This window comes from Thamnophis elegans, chromosome 4 (assembly GCF_009769535.1).
Source record: "Thamnophis elegans isolate rThaEle1 chromosome 4, rThaEle1.pri, whole genome shotgun sequence".
NCBI classification, from domain to species: domain Eukaryota; kingdom Metazoa; phylum Chordata; class Lepidosauria; order Squamata; family Colubridae; genus Thamnophis; species Thamnophis elegans.
This window is the reverse complement of record NC_045544.1, coordinates 137,286,408-137,309,309: the sequence shown is the minus strand read 5'-3', so window position 1 is coordinate 137,309,309 and position 22,902 is coordinate 137,286,408. Positions and strand designations below refer to the sequence as shown.

At 41.9% G+C, this 22,902-nt stretch overlaps 1 protein-coding gene across 1 annotated transcript in view; it reads right to left on the bottom strand.

Moving 5' to 3' along the window:
* APPBP2 (amyloid beta precursor protein binding protein 2) overlaps nt 1–22,902 on the bottom strand; it is a 43,055-nt gene that overhangs the window by 6,538 nt on the left and 13,615 nt on the right. Inside the window, exons 2-9 of the mRNA XM_032216958.1 lie at nt 20,034–20,122; nt 17,664–17,815; nt 15,461–15,584; nt 9,462–9,630; nt 6,816–6,905; nt 5,658–5,725; nt 5,420–5,525; nt 2,763–2,887 (exon numbers count right to left, since the gene is read on the bottom strand). Of these exons, the coding sequence (XP_032072849.1) occupies nt 2,763–2,887; nt 5,420–5,525; nt 5,658–5,725; nt 6,816–6,905; nt 9,462–9,630; nt 15,461–15,584; nt 17,664–17,815; nt 20,034–20,122 (923 nt within the window). The remainder of the gene's footprint in view (nt 1–2,762; nt 2,888–5,419; nt 5,526–5,657; nt 5,726–6,815; nt 6,906–9,461; nt 9,631–15,460; nt 15,585–17,663; nt 17,816–20,033; nt 20,123–22,902) is intronic.

Genomic DNA, 22,902 nt, shown 5'->3' with positions numbered 1-22,902 from the left:
GTTCATCTATGTGACTTGGGGAGAAGCTACATGACAGGGTTCCGATGGATGCCCTAATTAAAGTATCGAGCCAATCTTCAAAAGAAGTCCAGTTATTTATTAGGAGCAACTTGTCAGCACATACCCAGTTGAAGCCAACTCTGATCCCACGTAATTTACGACCCAATTATGACCGTTTCCCCCCTCCTCCCAGGGTGTGTCATAAATCACATTCTCCAATGGAGCACTTTCACATTATAGAGATCATGCCCCTCTGGCTGCTGCGGTTAACCTGGGAGACAGTCTTGAGAAAGATACGTGTGGAATGTGCTTCTGTTTGTGGATGCTGCGCTGGCAGTTCCCCATCCCACTTGCCTATGGCAACTCGAGAACAGGCCAGGGATGCTTTGGAGTTGACACAACTTTCCTACTTGAAACAAGGAATATGTCCTGACGATAGAAAACAACAGTGTGTCAGGTCTGCAAGCCATCTTTTCTTTTGGACTTCAGGACTGCCACACTTTATACTATTCATTTTCTATTGTGGGAAAATGGATGGGGGGGGATTATACGGAGTTGGGTGATATGTAGCCATAACAACATTCTTTCTAGAAAGCCAAGGTCATCCTTCGTCTCTGCACTTGGCCGGAACCGGATGGGTGGAAACTGCTAACATGACAGTGGAAGATTGGACCATGTGATGGACTTGTGGGTGTGGGGGCAGGATCTTGAACTTTCAACTGGGTGGGAAAACCTGGAAGCTTTCAGATTCAGGTTTTCCCAGATGTGGCAACATGGCTCTCCTCATAAATTGGAAATTTGAGGACCCTTTTGTCTCGGACTGATTCACTTTTGGATGCTATTTTGAACCCTAATACAGTGTGTCTTCTCCTCTCCTATTCCTTTCACTCACTAAGCCAGTGTTTCTCAACCTTGGCCACTTTAAGATGTGTGGACTTCAACTCCCAGAATTCCTAAAGCTGGCTGGGGAATTCTGGGACTTGAAGTCCACCCAACTTAAAGCAGCCAAAGTTGAAAAACACTGCGCTATGCCACTTATGGAATCGTCTGTAATGGCACCCAGAAGCAAACTAGCAACCAATTCAGCACATGAAGCAGAAGTCTTATATGGACATCCTGAGGCATGCCCATCATTGCTGGCACAGCTGCGTTCTGGACCAGTTGAAGCTTCCAGATGGTCTTTAAGGGCTGCCCCAAGTAGAGACATTGCAGTAGTCAAGCTGCAATGTGACTGAGCAGGGGTGGGTTTCTCGCCCCGTTCCAACCGGTTCGGTTGGAACAGGGCCGGCGGTGTCCTCGTGCACGCACGCGGTGCACGCATGCGTACTAGCGTCTGTGCGATGCTCCAGCTGCTCCTGGAGGATCGCGCAGGCGTTGTATGCGTCCTGCGCATGCGTGGAAGCGCAGAACTCGTCAAAACCGGGTAAGGACCGCAGGCGGGCCCTTTGCCGTTCCCGGAAGTTACTTACTTCCGGGTTCGCCGACCAACCGGTTCGCAGGGACCGCCGCGAACCGGTTGAAACCCACCCCTGTGACTGAGGCACGAGTAACTATCTGAAGGGCACAACTGGTACACCAGACAGAGTTGTGTAAATCTCTCCCTAACTACTACTGACATTTATTTATTAAATTTCTATGCCACCCATCTCACTGATAAAGCAACTCTGGGCAATTTACAGTATAATAAAACATTTTTAAAAAGTAAAAAAAAAAGCACTCCAAAGCAATTGAAAGTAGAAGAATTAAATATAAAAGCTAAAAGCCAAGTTGAAAGTTGGGGGCCACAGCAAAAAAGGCTCTTCTCCTGGACCCAGCCAGCCGAAATTCTAAAACAAATGGCTACCAAGTATATTTATAGCTTATTTAGGAAGGAAAAAAATGTAGAAAAAAGAGAAATTATCTGTCATGCTGGCAAAAGGATGAAATGAGTTCTGAAATTTACCATCTCAGCAAAACATACTTTTCTTTGTAAAAAGTTTTGTTTTTTCTTTCAAATTCATTCTTAGATATACATTCTTATAATTGTTATTAACATGTCAATTCATATCATTTTTCCACCAGTATATTTACATTTTGGTATTTTCTTATTTCCCCTCCCCCTATATTAATCATATGTCGTCTGAGATACTTATTTCATGTTTTGTTCCTTTTTCTTTCTATTTGTATCTTTTTTCAAGCCACTCATAAAATCGCCCCCATGTCCTGTAATACACTGATTCTCCCTTGTCCTTTATTCTCAATGTCAACCTATTCATTTCTGCACAGTCTAATATCTTCTTTATTACTCCCCTTCTGATGGGATTTTGTCTGCTTTCCAATTTTGGGCAAATATAATTCTAGCTGCTGTTATTATTTGTACAATCAAATATGAATCTTCTTTGCTGTATTTCTCTGGTAGAATACCCAATAAAAATATCTCTGGTTAAACTCCATGGGTTTATGTATCATTTTCTCTAACCATGTTTGTACTTTAACCCAATAGCTTTCTGCATCCCTACACATCCACCGCATATGATAATACGTTCCTGGCAATTGGGGACATTTCCAACATTTAGCTGATGGCAACAACTATGGGAAAGGAATTATAATCTGACAGCATATAAAGAGAATTGATATAAAATGTTTTATAGATGGCACACGACACCTGAAAGATTAGCAACAATGTTTAAGGATAAATCAGCTAAAACATACTTTTCTAACATCAGAATGGATTTGAAATAAAGAATAAAATCATTTGGGTCCTAAATGAATACAGTACTCACAGTGCATTATCAAATTTTCCCGAACTGTATTGGTGAACATAAGAAGAGTATGCTAGATCTTCATGAGCTGTAGCTACATGGATATTTTTGCCACCAAACACCGACTGTCTGATGTCCAAGGCTGTCTGAAATGATTTGTACAAAAAAAAAGAATCTAAGCCAGTAACTCAATTTGCAGTCAAAAACTATTTCTTTTTACATATCTAAAATCAGATCAGTTGCAAACAGGATATTCTGCCCGTTATCCTCGGGTTGGTTACATTCTTCTACAGCATGTTTTAACATCGTAGGGACTTGTCCCAAAGGTGCTTTTTCAAGAGGCAACTGGACTTTTTTTTTGGCTTTTCTTTGAAGACGTTTCGCTTCTCACCCAAGAAGCTTCTTCAGCTTCAACAGAACTGAGGATGCTTCCTGGATGACAGGCGAAAAGTCTTCGAAGAAAAAAAACCCAAGAAAGTCCAGTTGCCCCCTGAAAAAGCACCTTTGGGACAACTATGACCTGGATGACTGAGAATCTCCACAGCCATAGTAATAATAAAATAAGCAGGTAAGCAGGTAAGATTGGGTGGGGGAAAGGAAACTTGTTTCAAGTTTGGGACAAGACAGCCTTACTCGGAACATTCCAATGGAACTGGCTAGGGCCAGGAATCACATCGGAGGTGATAGTGGAGAGGTGACATTATAATCCCCTTACTCTTTTTCTTTTCCATCCTATGGTCCCAAAGGTAGGTAGACTAGTACTACCAACTGCATGATTTATTTTAAAATGCAGGGGGTCTTGGTGCTCTCTGAGCTTGGTGGTTTTCTTGCAGATGTTTCATCACCCGATTAGGTAATAACATCAGTCATCGTTTTATATACGGTGCTTGCCCTGTCAACGTTGGTGAGTGTTTTGGGTGACTCTTGACTCGGCTCTTGTTTAGTGCCCCTTGTTCACCTGCACTAGTAGTTCCTTGATTGATGTATTGTTTAGTTCTTGATGGCTGATCTAGTGCTAACTTTGGTACTACAGCAATCTCTAGCCTATCCGGGTGTTGCTTCCTGGCAAAGTGGTGTTTAGGTCTTTTTTTTTTGTGTGGTTCTGCTCTGTTCTATTCTCTAAGATTAACCAGCCGCGTTTAAAGGCAAATTAACTGAGGGTGGATCTGTTGGCTATACTGCAGAGTAGAGGACTGCATAAAACACAAGACCTTTAGTGCTCGACTTACAACCATCCATTTAGTGACCATTCAAGGTTACAACAACGCTGAAAAAAGTAATTTATTTTGCACTGATGATCATGGTAACATCCCCATGGTTGTTTCCTTTTTGGCTTTTTCATCGTCTCTTTTGAAGGGTATGTAGCTGTTGTTTGTGATTTGTCGGAGTGGCCATCAACAGGCACCTAGACATAAACGATATCTACATGCCACTCGAAAGAGACAATGAAAGAGCCAAAAGGGAAACCAAAAAACCCGAACCACTTCCTTTATATAAAGGGGAAGGTATATAAAAAATCAGAGCAAATCCCACTCTTCTAGCACTTCTAAGGCTAAGACAGCCCTAGAGGGTTGCGTCAGGGGTTGCCACACGAAGAAGAGGGAGTCAACTTATTCTCCAAGGGACCTGAGGATAAAACAAGAAGCAATGGGTGGAAACTAATCAAGGAGAGAAGCAACTTAGAACTCAGGAGAAATTTCCTGACAGTCAGAACGGTTAATCCATGGAACAGAATTTGCCTCCAGAAGTTGTGGGTTCTTTTATCACTGGAGGTTTTTAAGAAGAGACTGGACAACCATTGGTCTGAAATGGTTGAGGGTCTCCTGCTTGAGCAGGGGGTTGGACTAGAAGACCTCCAAGGTTCTGCTCTGTTCTATTCTCTAAGATTAACCAGCTGCGTTTAAAGGCAAATTAACTGAGGGTGGATCTGTTGGCTATACTGCAGAGTAGAGGACTGCATAAAACACAAGACCTTTAGTGCTTGACTTACAACCATTCATTTAGTGACCATTCAAGGTTACAACAACGCTGAAAAAAGTAATTTATTTTGCACTGATGATCATGGTAACATCCTCATGGTCAGGTAATCAAAATTCGGATGCTTAGTGACTGGCATGTATTTATAACAGAGTCCTTCGGGATTGGGCGGCATATAAATATATTTAATAAATAAATAATAAATAACAGTTGCGCTGTCTTCGTATCATGTGATCACCATTTGCAACCATCCCAGCTGGCTTCCAACAAACAAAGTAACAGCGGAAGCCAATTTTGCTTAATGACTGCATGATTCACTTAACAACTGGTCTTCCGTTTAACAACTGTCCCAAGAAAGATAATAAAATGGGGCAAAAACTTACTTTAACAACTGCCTTGCTTAGCAACAGAAATTTTGGGCTCTATTGTGGTTGTATGTCGAGGACTACATGTATATAGTTTTTACTCTATTTTATTCCCCCCCCCTTTAATCTTTTCTCTCTTGTATTGTATTGCCAGCTTCTGTTCTATTTGAGGTCAAGTTCAAAATAATTAGGCATGAAGAGACTAAATGATTTTCTGTTTTGACTTATTTACTATGGCATGCCTATTCTCTGACCTTATGGAGAAGAACCCATTAAATACGACAACAGTATCATACACTTACTGGCTTGCAATAAATTACGAAACCAAAACCGTACCTGATAAATTGCAACTGACTGGCATATGTTATCTACATTTAGTAAATAAAATCCATAGTCAAGTAGAGTGTCTGAATATTTAGGATGTTTGGCTCCAAAATGCTCCCTGGAAGATTAAAAAAAACAAAAAAAAAAACACTCCAGGTTAAGAACATCACAAAATCTTCTCAAAGAACGTTACAAAACCTTCCCAAAAGAATTGAGCCTGTTGTAGCATTTCAAGGAATCTCTTACGTACCGTGCTAGGTACACTGCGTGTTTTATCAACTGCTCAGCTTTCTTAAATTCACGTTTTACAACGCAAGCCTAAAACAGGAGAAATTAAGAAATTAAGGCTCCGTGGACATTCAAAAAAGGCTCCTTGTCTTCTTGCTGTCATCCCCCCACAACTTGGACAAGGTCCCAGAACACAACCTGCGCTCTCAACTACAGAATGTGCAGGCAGAGGGCCAATGTTTAGGTACAGGTAGTCCTTGAGTTAGAACGGTTCATTTAGTTACTGCTCAAAAGGGACAGCGGCACTGAAAAAAAATGACTTATGACCACCCTGCACACTTAGGGACATCCTTCCCCCATGGTCACGTGATCAAAATGCAGAGGCTTTGGCAACTGACTCACATTTATGACAGTTGCAGTGCCCCGGGGTGGTGGTGGTCATGTGATCTCCTTTTGCGACCTTCTGACAAGCCAAGTCAGTGGGGAAGCCAGATTCATCTAACAATTACCGGATTTTTCCGGTTATAAGATGCATTGCCCCCCCCCCAAGTGGGTGGAAATGTCTGTGCGTCTTATACAGTGAATCTTGATGAAGCCCCGCCCACCCTTCAGCCCCCACCCTTCAGCCTCTGCCTCCCAGCAATTTGCCACCTTGTAGCAAACAGCCTGGTCAGCTTCAGCACAAGCAGCTGATTGCCGGTTGGATCTGCTTCCTGGAATACCGCTGATCAGCTCTTCCAGGCTGCAGGGATCGCCACCACCCATCGGCGCCTTCGTGCGCCCCATTTTCAGCCTCCACACGCCCCATTTTTGGCCCGATCGGGGATATTTCCCCCCCCTCCTCAAAAGGTAGGTGCATCTTATAGTCCAGAGCATCTTACAGTCCGAAAAATATGGTATATTACTAACTTAACAACTGCAGTGATTCACTTAACCACTGTGGCAAGAAAGGTCGTAAAATGGGGCTAAACTCATGTAACAAATGTGTCACTTAGCAACAGAAACATGGCTCAATTGTGATTGTAAGTCAAGGACTACCTGTATTCTTCCCCCTGCCTTTAGGAATTTTACAAATATTTATTTTTCTCTCAAAAAATCTGGTTTTCTTGGGCTCTACCCTCAAGGAACAATGTGTATGATTTCCTGTCCTCAGCAGCACATAAATAATTGTTTAACTTACCTTTGAGGCTTGTCGCAAAACATCCACAACTACTTTTACAGGCAAACCAACTGAGATCTCCTTCATTGCTTCTATACACCATTTGTAAGCCTACGGAGAACACAACATAAGTTTGGAAGAGGATTTCTTACTAAGAGTTGTTAAGAGATTCTCTGTCAGCAAGGTCACAGTTACCCAAAAGTGCTTTTTCAGGAGGTAACTGGACTTTGTTTTTTTTATTTGAAGATGTTTTACTTCTCATCCAAGATGCTTCTTCCACTCTGACTGGATGGTGGGGAAGTGAAGGATTTACCCCACCATCTAGTCAGAGATGAAGAAGCTTCTGGGATGAGAAGAGAAACATCTTCAAAGGGAAAAAAAAACCACAAGAAAGTCCAGTTGCCTCCTGAAAAAATACCCTTGGGACATATTAGGTAAGCTCCCCGTTGGGAGAGCGAGTACGTTCAGTGAAGCGTTGTGAGAGTTGTGTTGGAGAACACACAAACCAGCATACAGAGACACTGCAGCTTAAGTAGGCTTTTACTTTCATGGAAATAGAAGTATCAGAGTCCATCAAACAGTCCAATTCATACACGGATAAGACAGTCAGTCATCAATGTCTTTCAGTTAAGGGATAAACCAAATAACATAGTCCAGTAACATATAATCAGTTTGGTACTCAAAGTTTGCTAACAATTGCAAAACCTGTAATAGCTCATGGCACTTTCTAACAGCCAGCTTCCAAAACACTCAGATCAGATCAGCCCAGCATCTAACAAACAGAGAGCTAATAGTCATTCTGGCTCCCTCTTATGGCTGATTGAGGAAAACAGCAGCCAGTCACATTTTACAGCATGATTTAAAGAAACAGGTACAGCATTGCTATATGATTTATATATTGCCAACCCAACTGTTAGATTATATTCCTTACAGGACATTTGTTACTAGGGTGACACAGATTTCAAAGAAACACACACTGGTCACATCCAACAATTTTACAACTGTCTTCCACTAATTAGCACCCCTGGGGAAGCTGAACTTCAACCCCCCATAATCCCCAATCAGCACAACCAGGGCTGCCTTATTGTCAAACACAAAACACAAAAAAATGTGCATGGAAGCTACCAGATCTGAAGAGAGTTATGAAAGTCTGAGATTCATCCCAATTAAGGGGGAATCATTCTGAATGCAGAAGCTGTTTTCAGGACTGCACTAATTCTATTTACCCAATTTGATTTGATTTGTTTTCCACCCATCTTGCCTCAAGGTGACTCTTTTTGATGATTTTTGATGGAACTGTGCTCCTCTAGGCAGGACAGAATCATTTGTTTGGGGGTGGGGAGGGAGGACAGCTTAAGCTCGGGAGGGGGGCTGTTACTGGAAAGAAGTGGAAACTGCAGACTGGAGATTATGGGTTCTAGTTCCACTTCAGACATGAAAGCTAGTGAGATGACGTTGGGCCAATTACCAGGAAATGGTGAGTTCTACTCCTGCCTTAGGCGTGGAAGTTGGCTGGGTGGCTTTGGATCAATAACCAGGAGACTATGAATTCTAGTCCCATGTCAGGCAGGGTAGCTGGCTGGGTGACTTTGGGCCAGTCACATTCTCTCAGCCCAACCCACCTCACAGAATTGTTTTGTGGGGAAATAAAGGTAAAGGTTCCCCTTGCACATATGTGCTAGCCGTTCCCGACTCTAGGGGGCGGTGCTCATCTCTGTTTCAAAGGCAAAGAGCCAGCGCTGTCTGAAGACGTCTCCGTGGTCATGGGGCCGGCATGACTGAATGCCTAAGGCGCATGGAATCCTGTTCCCTTCCCACCAAAGGTGGTTTTTCTACTTGCATTTTTTTATGTGCTTTCGAAATGCTAGGTTGGCAGAAGCTGAGACAAGTCACGGGAGCTCACTCCGTTGCATGGCGCTAGGGATTCGAACCGTTGAACTGCTGACCTTTCTGATCAGGTAAACAGACAAATTCAACTGTGCCCCACACTTCTTTCATACGTGCCCCTTTGGCTTTACTATGGCCAAGACAAACCTGGTGTTCTTGCAGATCTCAACATTTAAACCTGTGATGAAGGCTTTACTAGTGCTAGTCGTTACTTTTAAAGCCCTACATGGTATCGGACCTGGGTACTTGAGAGACCGTCTCCTGCCAGTTACCTCCCAGAGACCTATCAGATCCCACAGACTAGGCCTCCTCCGAATTCCATCTGCCAGCCAATGTCGGCTGGCGACTCCTCGGGGGAGGGCCTTCTCTGTGGCTGCTCCGGCTCTCTGGAACGATCTCCCCGTGGAGATCCAGACCCTTACTACCCTCCTGGCCTTCCGCAAAGCGGTTAAGACCTGGCTGTTCCGGCAGGCCTGGGGCTGTTGAACTATCCAGCCCCATTTGAGGTTATGGCTGTTGCAGAATTTTAAATTGTTGTTTTTATTTTTTGTATCCCCTCCATTTTTTATTGTGAGCCGCCCTGAGTCTCTTGGGAATAGGGCGGCATACAAACTCAATAAAACTAAACTAAACTAAACTTTACCCAAGTATGGCTGGCATCACGGGAGAATCTCGCTTCAAAATCACCGGAGCCCTTTTCTCTCTGCCTGTGGCTCAGTTAATTCAAGCCAAAGCTCTCGCGTGGAGGAGAAAAAGCACCCGCCCCTTTTTCAGGCTCACCTCATCGTAATGACTCTTTGCAAAGAGCAGAGCGCACAGCTCTCCGTAGAGGGCAGCTTTGTTGGCTTGCTGTCCGTGCTCGGCTAGTTTCTCCATATAAGATTGTGCTAATTTGAAGGTTTCTTCTCCCAAGTGATATTTACAGTTGCCATTCCGGACATGCAGCAACCTAGGAAAGAGATACAGGGACAAGAAGTGTTATGACCCACAACTTGCTGAATGCTTCTCACACAAGGCTAGTTCGACAGTTCATTTAGTGACCATTTGAAGTTGCAACGGCACCGGAAAAAGTGACTTACGACCGTTTTTCACTCTTACAACCTTTACGGCATCCCCGTGGTCATGTGATCTAAATTTGGATGCTTGGTGACTGACTCGTGTTTATGACGGTTGCAGTGTCCTGGGGTCATGCGATCGCCTTTTGGGACCTCCTGACAAGCAAAGTCAATCGGTAAGTCAGATTCACTTTAACAAGCAGGTTCAAATGTCACAAATGCAATAATTCAATTAACAACTGTGGCAAGAAAAGTCATAAAATGGAGCAAAACTCACTTGTCCTCGACTTACAACAATTGAAGCCAATATTTCCCGTGCTAAGCAAAACGGTAGAGTTTTGCCCCATTTTACAACCGTTCTTGCCACAGTTACGTAAGTGACTGTAGTTATTAAGTTAGTAACAGTTATTAAGGGAATCTGGCTTCCCCGTTAACTTTGCTGGTCAGAAGGCTGCAAAAAGTGATCACATGACCCCAGGACACTGCAACCGTCATAAATATGTACCAGCTGCCATATGTGACTGAAGAGATGCTACATGGTCGTTAAGTGTGAAAAGCAGCCGTAAGTCACTCTTTTCAGTGCTGTTGTTAACTTCAAATGGCCAGTAAGCAAATGGTTGTAAATTGAGGACTACCTGTATCGAAATGGCATGATTATTAAGGAATGAGGAAGATTTCTCACACTTGCCTTAAAATAGTAAGCAATAAAAAATATGTCAGTTAATCCACAAACAGCCAGACACAGAAAACCTTCATCCCCAATAGCTCAGTTCTAATAAACCATGGTTTAACAGACTAATGACATTTATTGCCTCGCTACGTTTTTGCATGTAGCAATGCAAAACATACAGAATTGGCCAAACTAGGGAAGCTCATTCTATCTGAAGTAGAAAACCTATGGTTTAATAGTTAACTAGGAATCAGGACACTGTATTAATTCTCGTTAATGATCAGAAAGTCTAATATACTTTCCGGGTTTCGATGAAATTACACCACCACTAAGGAAAGGTAACATATTGTGATCAGAGATTATGAAAATAATTTTCATCCTTCACCTAACAAGTGACTTTCCTGCTTTTATATTCTTTTATTCTCCAGATATGAGAATTCTCACGATCTTGAACATAGCAGGTTTTACTTTACTGAAGTATTTATGTCCAAACCAGACCAACATACCTCTAAATAAGAACTGGTATTTTAATATTATAAAGACAAGCACATATGCTTTGGAGAAACCTTCTGGAGGAGTACAGCTGGTTTCTTTAATTGTTCTGCTGTAAGCCCCCTTCAAGAATTGTTTGCAATTGGGTGGCCTCTGAATTGTATTAAACAAAACACATAAAGAATAACTCTCAAATCTTTTCTTTTTTTCATGAAGGGAAAATAATGTGCTATAGGCAAACCACCTTAATACGGAGAGCACTTATAAAAGTAGTTATTGATGTCCTGAGCAACTTGATAAAAACAAGTGAGTGACTTTACAAACCACCCTATGGTCGTATTTTCATATCTTCGTAAAATACAGTGAGTTATCGACTTACATCGGGTCACTTAGCAACCATTCAAAGTTTGGATGGAAACCCCCACCCCCCAAAAAAACCCCTCATGACCCAATATCAAATGCCCTTCCCCATGGTCACATCACCTGCATTAATGGCCGTTCATGGTGTTTCACAGTCACATGTCTGCAATTTATAATGTTTTTGTTGGAAATTAGTGTTTACTTCTGGTTCCTGGAAAAACCCAGCCCACAGCTAATAATGGGTTTACTCAGCATTTTACAACCTTTCCTGCCACCATTCCTAAGCGAATCATTGAAGTTGATAACTTAGTAACATGGTTGTTAAGTGAATCTGGCTTTCCCATGGACTTTGCTTGTCAGGAGGTCACAAGAGGGGGGAATCACGTGACCCTTGGACGCTGCGACTGTTATATGTATAAACCAGTTGCCAAGTATCTGAGTTTTCATCACATGATCATGGGGATGTTACAAAGGTAAGTGTGAAAAATGGTCATAAGTCACTTTTTTCAGTGCCATTGTAACTTTGAATGGTCATTAAATGAACTGTTGTTAAGTTGAGGAATACCTGTGTTGCTCCTTGTGTTTAAATGCCTTTTTTTTTTAACAATTTGCAAACTGTCCAGAGTAACTGGGAGTAGGATGGCATATAAATGACATACACATTTTAACAACAACAACAACAATAATAATGTACAAGCTTTTCCTATCATTAAACTTACCCCCCCACACACAATTTTTTTTGCCTAGACAAAAGTTTCCATTTAAACCATGGTAAAAATACAATTGAGACGAAGCAGGCTCACTGGCTCTAAGGAGTTAAAGGCAGGTGAGTCAGTTAAGTTCTAAAAATATAAAGAACAGGATCTTCTTCCTTTAATCCGTCTGTTGTGCAAACAGTGAAACATAAAAGTAGCAGCGCTGACTAAAATACAACTAGTCCTCAACCTATGGCCACAATGGACCCCAAAAATTCTTATTTATAATCACTGCAGTTAAGTTAGTAACACAGTTGTTAAGTGAATCTGGCCACTCCATTGACTTTTCTTATCAGAAGGTCACAAAAGGTGAGTCCAAGACCTGGACACTGTGACCGTCATAAATATGAGTCAGTTGCAAGGATCTGAATTTCGATCATGTGACAATAGGGATGCTGCAACAGTCTTAAGAGTGAAAAATGGTCATAAGTCACTTTTTAGTGCCATTGTAACTCTGAATGGTCACTAAATGAACTGTTGGTAAGTCGAGATCAGCAAACAGAGTAACAGAATTTGAAGGGACCTTGGAGGTCTTCTAGTCCAACCCTCTGCTCAGGCAGGAAATCCTATACCATTTTAGTCAAATGGATTTTCCAATCTCTTCTTAAAAACGTCCAGTGTTGGAGCATTCACAACTCCTGGAGGCAAGTTGTTCCACTGATTTTTTTTTTAAATGTCAGGAAATTTATCCTCTGTTCTAGGTTGAATCTCCCCTTGATTAGTTTCCACCCATTGCTTCTTGTCTTGCCCTATGATGCAGCCCCTCAAATATGGGTACACTGCTATCATGTCACCCCTAGCCTTTCTTTTCATTAAACTAGACATACCCAATTCCTACAACCATCCCCTAATCATCCTTGTTGCTCTTCTCTGCACACTTTCTAGACTCTCAACGCCTTCTTAAAATTGTGGCGACCAAAACTGGATGCAATATTTCAAATGTGGAATTACCAAGGCATTATACAGTGGTATTATATACAACCAATTTGTAAATGAAAAAGTTAGATGTGCTTATGCTCTTCAGACAGCCCAGCAGGCTTTCTCTACATGGAGGTGTCTACAGGGCGCAAAATAAAAAAATTTAAACAACAGCAATGACCTTTGCCATTAGCATAGTACATATTACTAATATTTCCTCCTCCAATTTTTAAATCATCGTCTTTCAAATCAACCCCACTTAATGCACCATTAGCATGTAGCCTGAATAAATAAAGACAGCCTTGTCTCACTCCATTGCCAACCTGAAGCCAATGGGTTTCATCATGTTCTGTCTGTACTGCAACTTCCTGATCTGCATATAGGATAGAAAAACATCTCATAAGGAGATGTTTCTGTGATTTCCTAACCATACAGCACAGACCTTGACATGATTAACATAACCCACATTCTATTACTTTTTTGATGTATATATTGCCTTATTTTTGGTATTGTTCAACCTTCCCAGTTATCCAGCTTGCATCAGTAGTACTGGCTCATGTTCCTTGCATTTTCCTAAAGTAAGCTTCAACATCTTATGTTGAGAAGAGCAACAAAGGTGATTAAGGGACTGGAGACTAAAACATATGAAGAACGGTTGCAGGAACTGGGTATGTCTAGTTTAATAGAAAGAAGGACTAGGGGAGACATGATAGCAGTGGCTCCAATATCTCAGGGGTTGCCACAAAGAAGAGGGAGTCAAACTATTCTCCAAGGCACCTGTGGGTAGAACAAGAAGCAATGGGTGGAAACTAATTAAGGAGAGACGCAACTTAGAACTGAGGAGACATTTCCTGACAGTCAGAACAATTAATCAGTGGAACAGAAGTTGCCTCCAGAAGTTGTGAATGCCCCAACACTGGAAATCTTTAAAAAGATGTTGGATAGAAATTTGTCTGAAATGGTATAGGGTTTCCTGCCTAGGCAAGGGGTTGGACTAGAAGACCTCCAAGGTCCCTTCCAACTCTGCTATTGTATTGTATTGTATCTGGCACCTCCTTGTCCAGGTAGGGCCCTGACCTAGCATTGGCTAATCCTAAACATCGTTTTGCAAGCATGTGAAATTAAGAGCATTGTATGGTAGTATGCACAGTCCGTTAAACCCCTTTGGGGGGGGAGGGGTGTCTATTATAATGTAAATTAGCCTACTCCAATATGTTGGCAGTGCGGTTCTCCACATTTGCTGATATAGTTTCATTAATGTCAGGCTGGAAAGACCACAAAACTTCAATTGAACCAATTTACTGCTAAAAGCCTATACACAAGAATCTTCTCAACTAACAGTCAGCACCTGGTTAGATAAGGGCTAATGGCACTCAAGTAGGGCTGGACTTAGTTAGCTTGTGGCTACAAAGGAATTCTACGCTGATCCCTCTTTTAACTCCAACTCCTGATACTACCAGTGCTTTTCCTACAGTTAGAACTTGTTCTGATTCTTCTTCTGTTGCTTGCCATATTTCTATGGATACAGTATTCCATTGGTTCCTGTTATCTTCCAATTTGGGAATGAGCACTGTTCTAATTTTATCATCTAGTTCTAGAGGAGCTTGTAAATAGGGAATATATTCTGAGGTATCTTGGATGTTGATATCTCTACTGAACTTCAGTATATAGGCAGTCTTGGTTGGTTGGGATCAGCAACTGTTGCTAAGCAAAGTGGTCACTAAGTGGGAAATCACATGACCACAACTACAATGACAAGACTAATCAGGTTCATACCTTTCACTTTTGTTTGCCTGCTAAGCACTCCACTGCCCCTTGGAATTAACAAGGGATAATTTTAGTTAATTAATTTGCATTTACATTCATTGGAGAGGAAGGGATTACAAGAGAGTAAGTAGACACATAATGGGAAATGTGCATAGAAAGCAATGTGCTGGCACCAGCAGCTACAAGTACACTACACAAACATTCTGGCATATTTCCCAACTGCTTACTCTCTTATAATCCCTTCTTCTCCAATCTCTCTGCTCTGCAAGTGTGGGGAATGGGTCAGCTGCAGGCGACTGTTTAAAGAAATCACTTCCCCCCCACCTTCCTCCCAGTGTTGGGAGAGAAAAAACAATCATATATTGTAACATCTGGAAAATTCCTTCACAGAAGTGAATTAATGTTTGCAATTACATTCCTTGGAGAGGAAGGGATTGCAAGAGAATAAGTAGGCACGCAATGTGGAATAGACACAGAAAGCAATGTGCCTGCCCCAGCAGCTGCAAGTATACTACAAAAGCAGCTTGGTGTATTCCTCAACTGCTTACTCTTTTGCAACCCCTTCTTGTGGGGAACGGGTCAGACAAAGGCGAGACTGTTTACAGAAATCTTTTTCTTCTTCCTCCATCCTGTTATTCCTGTTTGGGGAGGACAGAAAAGGCAACCATGTGTTGTAACATCTGGATAACCCCTTCGTAACAAGCAGAGGTGCATTTTGCTGCTTGAATTTCTTTCCAGCCTTCGAGACAGAGCAGCGCTTACCTGACGCAACATTCGACGGCACGAAACCAGTGGAGCATCTCATCATGAAGGGTACATAACTGAAGGCAGGAAAGGAAGACCTTTTCAGCATCACTGTACCAGCCAGCATCAGACAGGAACCCCCCTAGAAAGATCAAGATATCACTGCCTAGTTCCAAAACACAACTGATCTTATTTTAAAAGACACTGACGTCCAATCTTGACTCTAAGGCTAATAAGATACGCATTGGGTGACATTTATCCTGTTTGTAACTACAACAGGAGGTCTAAATAAGAAATTCAAGCTGTCTGCTAATATTTAAGCATGCCGATTAAGAAAAGAGGTCAGCAACTGGGGTGATTTTTCAATAGCCATAAAGAACACATCAACTGATATATAAACAACGATGGTAGATTTTGCTTTGTTTTAAGCTCCACTAACAAAAAATGGTGGGGCACCCAAAACTGCATGCTTGCTACTTCCAGGTGGTCTTCGAGGACAGCCCGTAGGGTACGTTGCAGTAATCCAAAACGGGAACTGCCAAGGCAACGGATGTAAAGGCATTTAACGTTAAAAAGAATGAGCTATACATCAGAGAGTGTCCTATTATTACATTTTAAACATCTCTTTCCTCCATACTTTTCCAGAGTGGAGACTACAATTCTCTCTCTTTCTTTTATCCAGCAGGACAAACTGATTTGAGAAATGCCTCGTCATTACACCGTGTGTGTACTGCATGGATTCTCCCAGAAAAAAACTGGGTTTCAGTCCAAAACAGCCCTGGCTTGTTTGGAATTTAGCAACAGCTTCCAGTTGGTCTCTTGCCCAAATTGGTCATGCTTCTAAAGGCTAAACTGCCCATTCCTGTTTTTGAAGCAGATAAATAGGTTTCAAGAGACTTTCCCTCCATCTTCAAAGTACGTCCCTATTGCTGAAGCCACAGAAGGGGGTGAAAAAGGATGGAAACATTGGATAAATGACTGCAACCATGATTTGGACACAGGTAGTCCTTGACTTACAACCATTCACTTAGTGACCATTTGAAGTTACAATGGCACTGAAAAAAGTAGCGCATGGTCATTTTTCACACTTGTGGCTGTTGCAGCATCTCCATGATCACGCGATCAAAATTCAAACGCTTGGCAACTGGTTCATATTTATGACTGTCGCAGCGTCCCGGAGTGATAGCATCCACTTTTTGTGACCTTCTGACAAGCAAAGTCAATGGAGAAGCCAGATTCATTTAATGACCGTGTTACTAACTTAACAACTGCTGTGGCAAGAAAGACTATAAAATGGGGCAAAACTCACTTAACAACTTTCTTGCTTAACAACAGAAACTTGGGGCTCAGTTGAGGTCATAAGTCAAGGACTACCTGTATAGATAGATAGATAGATAGATAGATTTTAGTTTCAAAACCAGAATCTATCTAACCTTTGCCTAACTTTCTGTCTTCTCCCTACAACATCTCCAACTATTCATCTACTTAATGAGACAAACTAAACTCTCCATGTCCAGTTTGCTTTAAAAAACAAAGTACTAAATTTTCACATACCGTATTTTTCAGAGTTTCCCTCAAAAAAGAGGGAGAAAATCTGTGTGTGTCTTATACACATGAATACAGAATTTTTTGCCTCCCAAAACCCCACCCCCTTTGCAAAAATGGACGTGCATAGCCTTTAGGAGGCTTCCAGAGTGTTCCTGGGGGCTGGGGAGAGCAAAAATGAGCGAAAAACAGGCCGTTTTTTCCTTGTTTTTGCCCCCACCCCACCCCCCAGAAGCACTCTATAAGCCTCCTAAAGGCTATGCATGCCCCCCCCCCCTTTTTTTTACAAAAAACAGGCCCGTTTTCAGGTGATTTGCAGAATGCAAAAACTTTTTTTAAAATTTGCCTCTTCAAAATCTTGGTGTGTCTTATAATCCGAAAAATACAGTAATTCTTAAAGCAGTAGCAATTATATACGGCTTCATAATGCTTCACAGGCTTCTCTAAGCGTCTTACAGAGTCAACACATTGCCTCCAACAATTTGTGACTTCATTTGTCCAACCTCGGAAGGATGGAGGGCTGAGTCAACCTTGAGCCGGTCAACCTTGAATCGAACTCCCGTCTGTGGGCAGACTCAGCCTGCAATACTGCATTCTAACCACTGCGTCACCATGGCTCTTTTAAAGGTACCTGTAACGAAGTGAAGTGGCTAATATTTTATCTGCGGAGAGTTACCTAAGACGAACCCAATCTGGATCGCTTTTTCTTTTACGGCAGCATCTGATTCTGCGATGTAGGAACACCTCCGGCTGAATGAGTAGGCCAAGACGGAAGCAACCTTTACTCCGTGATCCATCAGTGCCTGAAAGCAGTGATGAAGGAGATGCCTGGAAGAGAAAAGAAGCAGCAGTGGAGGTTAAGAGCATTTTCCTGCCTTCTATCAAAGCTAGAAGGTTGCAGTCTTTTTTTATGTCTCTTAAAAATGCAGGTAGTCCTTGACTTGGGTCTGGTCATTAAGTGACCTTTCAAAGATAGCAATAGCAATAGCAGTTAGACTTATATACCGCTTCATAGGGCTTTCAGCCCTCTCTAAGCGGTTTACAGAGTCAGCATATTGCCCCCAACAACAATCCGGGTCCTCATTTTACCCACCTCGGAAGGATGGAAGGCTGAGTCAACCCTGAGCCGGTGAGATTTGAACAGCCGAACTGCAGTCAGCTGAAGTATCCTGCAGTGCTGCATTTAACCACTGCGCCACCTCAGCTCTTATAGGATGGATGGATAAGATAGGATGGATCCCCCCAAAGGTACGTACAACTCAGCTCCAAAGTTCCAACAACCAGAAGTCATATGACCAAATTTCAGGTGCTCGACAACTGCCCTGTATTTATGGCTGTTTGCAGCATCCCTCAGTCACATGACCACAATTTACATTTTTACTGGAAACTGGCATTTACTTTTTTGGCAAAACTGCACCATAGCCGGTAATAGGGTAAATATAGGTAGTCCTCAACTTATGGCCAACAATTGAGCCCAAATTTTCTGTTAAGTGAGACATTTGTTAAGTGAGTTTTGTCCCATTTTTAGACCTTTCTTGCCACAGTTGTTAAGTGAATCACTGCGATTGATAAATTAGTAACCCTGCTGTTAAGTGAATCTGGCTTCCCCATTGACATTGCTTGTCACAAGGCTGCAAAAGTTGATCGCATGACCCTAGGAAACAGCAAAGGTCATAATTATGAACCAGCTGTCAAGCATCCGAATTTTGATCACATGACTATGGGGATGCCGCAACGGTCGTAATTATGAAAAACAGTTGTTAAGTCACATTTTTCAATGCCACTGTAACTTTGAATGGTCACTAAACAAACTGTTGCGGGTCAAAGACTACCTGTAATTGTTGCAAATAAAAAGGTCATAAAATTGGATCCGGTCATGTGGTCACCTGCTGTACAACCTTCACGATGTATGGCCCTAATGGTCAGGCTCCATTACGGTCATAAGTCGAGGGGTACTTGTACTCTGCCTGCCATATGTAATTTCTAGCCAGCTGCAACCTCTTGCAAATTTTGGAGGTCAACTGGAACTTTTAAAAAATAGCAGATTCAGGAAGAGAGACATATTCTTGAAAAACATGCTTAGAGTGACATTGCATCTTCGTATTTAGTAGATACTGAGGTCAGCAATAGGGCCTTATGGAAGTCTCTGCGTTGAACAGTCCGACGATTTGTTTAATCCCTTTCAAACAGATTCCCACCCACTCCTCGCGCTGGCATTAGTTTTTCCTCTCTGCAGCTGCAGGGGAAGTCAGAACAGCAGGTGAAATTTTAATACACCCACCCAACTCATTCCAACAGCCCCCGCCTTTTATATTACGGAAGAAACTTGCGCCACGTCCTCGGCAAGGGGGGGAAAAACAAACACAAAATGCGATTTACACAGAAACTAGAACTCCAATCCAAATCTGCTAAACAGGAAGGGCTCCATCACTCAGCATTACAGCCAGGGGTGATATACAAACCCAGTGGAAAATGTTAACCCAAGAAGCTTAATTGAATTATTTTAAGAGAATTTTAAAAATACGGTCTCTCGTTATCATTTTCATGTCTTATACAGTATTTTTGCTGAAGCCCCCTAGAGCTGCCTCGGAGAGATGGGAGGCACAGCAGTCAAAGCAAGCAAGCAAGCAAATTGCCTGCAGCTTCCCCGCCATGAAAAATCCCTATGATTGCATTCTTTGAGGAGGAAAAACTAAGCGTCAGGCACAAAAAACAGGGAGTCAGGAAAGAGTTCAAAAGCGCTGCAAGTTTATTCCACGCAACCTATACAACAAGAATCTGATCTATTATGGTCAATGCAAATGCCGCCAGATAAGAGCCAATGGACTTCAAGAGGAAGGGGCTGGAGTTAGATATTTTTTGAAGGTGTAGGGACTCCAGACTCATGGTCCATTTGACCCTGCCCTTGGGTTCAGTCTGTTCATCTCCTACATTAACAGAACACACCCAAGAAGCATTTGAATTGAGCTGAGGAAATTTTTACTGGCAAAAGTTGTTTGATATATAATAAGGGGAGGAGAGAGGGGCACACATTTGTAAAACGTACCTTTTATCTAAAGCTCGAAGCACCTTTGCGAAAACTTCTAATTCGCAGAATTCGCTACCCAGCTGGCATAGTCGGCCTTGTTGGTAAAGCTGTATAAAAGAAGGTGAAAAAAGAGATGGTTTTTTATTAATATAACAACAGGTACTAATTTCATACACAGGTTAGGTAGTGTTTGTTCAATTTCAAGACTCCTCTGAAAAGCTGGATCCTGAGCAGCTTTTCAAGCCAAAGAGATCTCATAACTTCATGAATTTAGCAAATATGGATTGGGGTGTGTCAGCCATTCCTTCCAGTATGATGGTATCTTGTGACGTAAAGATATATTATTATTTGCTGGACAGAAGGCAATGTGTCTTGGATGTGGCATTTCAAACTAAACACACAGGTTTATTTCTACAATGTATTAAAACATATTTTTTTTTAAAAAGCCATAATGACTGGTTTCATCCCAAACTGTAAATCAGTGTCACAAGAAGAAATAAATTTATGGAAAACAGTTATATTCAGGGCCATTACTTCTGAATACGTAGAATTTGCATATACAGGTAGTCCTTTACTTAAGGTAAAGGTTCCTCTCCGACTCTAGGGGGTGGGGGTCATCTCTGTTTCAAAGCTGAAGACCCTGCGCTGTCTAAAGACGTCTCCATGGTAATGTGGCTGGCATGATTAAATGCCAAAGGCGCACGAAATGCTGTTACCTTCCTACCAAAGGTGGTTACTATTTTTCTACTTGCATTTTTTACATGCTTTTGAACTGCTAGGTTGGCAGAACCTGGAACAAGTAACGGGAGCTCACTCCATTATGCAGCACTAGGGATTTGAATTGCTGAACTGCCAAAGTTCTGATCGACAAGCTGAGCATCTTAGCCACTGAGTCCTTGTCCTTTACTTACAACCATTCCTTTGTTTAGTAACTGGCACTGAAAAAAGTGATGTATGATTATTTTTTTACACATATGACACTTGTAGAATCTTCATGGTCATGTGATCAAAATCTGGACACTTGGCAACTGGCATGTATTTATAATGGTTACAGTGTCCCAGGGTCATTTGATAACATTTTTGCGACCTTTTTAAAAGCCAGGTCAATGGGGAAGCCAGATTCACTTAACCACCGTTTTATTAACTTAACAACCTCAGTAATTCACTTAACAATTGTGGCAAGGAAGATTGGGAAACTGTCTTGCTTAGCAATGGAAATTTTGGACTCAATTTTGTGGTTGTACATTGAGAGCTACCTGTACATAAAGACAGTTTATTTCTGAATACCAGATACTACAAGCAAACAAAATGTTATTTTATTTATATATTATATCTTAGTCCACTTTATTGTCTATGCATTTCCCCTCCCACATTTGAAATCTTCTGTCATCTTCTCCAATTTAGATATCCTCCAGATATAGTGTTTTCAATTCACAGGATTTTTGAGACAGCATTCTGGGACTTGAAGACCATACATTTGGAGGATAGTAAATTTAGAGAGAGCAGCCCCAAACAGATAGCTTGATGGGACCATGAAGAAAGAGGAGACAGGAAGACAATTCTTAAAATACTCCCCCCCCCCAGTAAAAATATCTTTTGGGTTGTGCTTTATTTAGTTTTTGAAACACACAAAGGATTTGGCAGCTTTGTTTTCCCTGCCTTAGCAAACAATATATTGCTCTCCCAGCAATCTGCATAACTGGGGGAGGGGGGGGCATTTTACAGCGCTGCATGCTTTCTCCAAGACAAACAATGTGTTCTAGTTTGGGGAAACTAGATCTAATGTTCTATTAAAAAGACATTTCCTTGTGGGTTTTTTTTTTAAAGAACGACTTTTACACTGTGAAAAAAAAGCAAGCAAATAAATTCAGTAGCATTGAGAAGTTGCCACAAAGAAGAAAGGGTCCACCTATACCCCAAAGTGCCCGAAGGCAGGACAAGAAGTAATGGATAAAAAGTGATCAAGGAGAGAAGCAACTTGGAACTTCTAAGGAGAAATTTCCTGACAGTGAGAACAGTTAACTAGTGGAACAACTTGACTCCAGAAGTTGTGAGTGCTGCAGCACTGGAAGTTTTTAAGAAGAGACTGGACAGCCATTGGTTTGAAATGATATATGGTCTCCTGCTTCAGCAGGGGTTTCGACTAGAACAGTGTTTCTCAACCTTGGAGACTTTAAGTTCTGTGGACTTCAACTCCCAGAATTCCCCAGCCAGCTGGCTGGGGGATTCTGGGAGTTGAAGTCCACAGAACTTAAAGTCTCCAAGGTTGAGAAACACTGTTCTAGTCGAAACCTCCAATGTCCCTTACTCTGTTAGTAAACTGTCCTCTGTAGCGGAGTTGGCATATTGAAGTAAATGAAAATATGGCTATTTAGCTTACAGTCTAAATAGGTACATTTTCAGCTTTTAACCCACCTAATTTCCCTCACATCCCAAAATATCCTAAAAACACCACTGGAGGGTAGGGAGAGCAAGCAGAAATTTCAGTTTGCCATTCTGGTGGCACCTATGCTGCCTACAAATGTGAAATAAACAAATGAAAAAAGGCTGCCTGCCCAATTCAATAGCTCAGTGTTCTATGTTAATCATGCTATGCTAACTTGTTCAACAAATCACAGATTAATGTAGGTGTGAAGCTCAAAGCGTGCTCATGGTGTTTCAATCATTTTTGTTTCTCAGCTGGCCAACAACCAGTGGGGAGGGACAGGTGAGGAAGTATGCAGATTCCAGACTCAGAGGAGAGGCCTGAGACTCAAGGACGCATCCGCAGGTGTCCGCCAAACCTAGAGATACTTTCTCATAACAATACAATACCACTTAATTGGACAATGTGACCTGCACTAACAGGGGGGAGGGGAATTTACATATTGAATTATGTGGGTTTGCA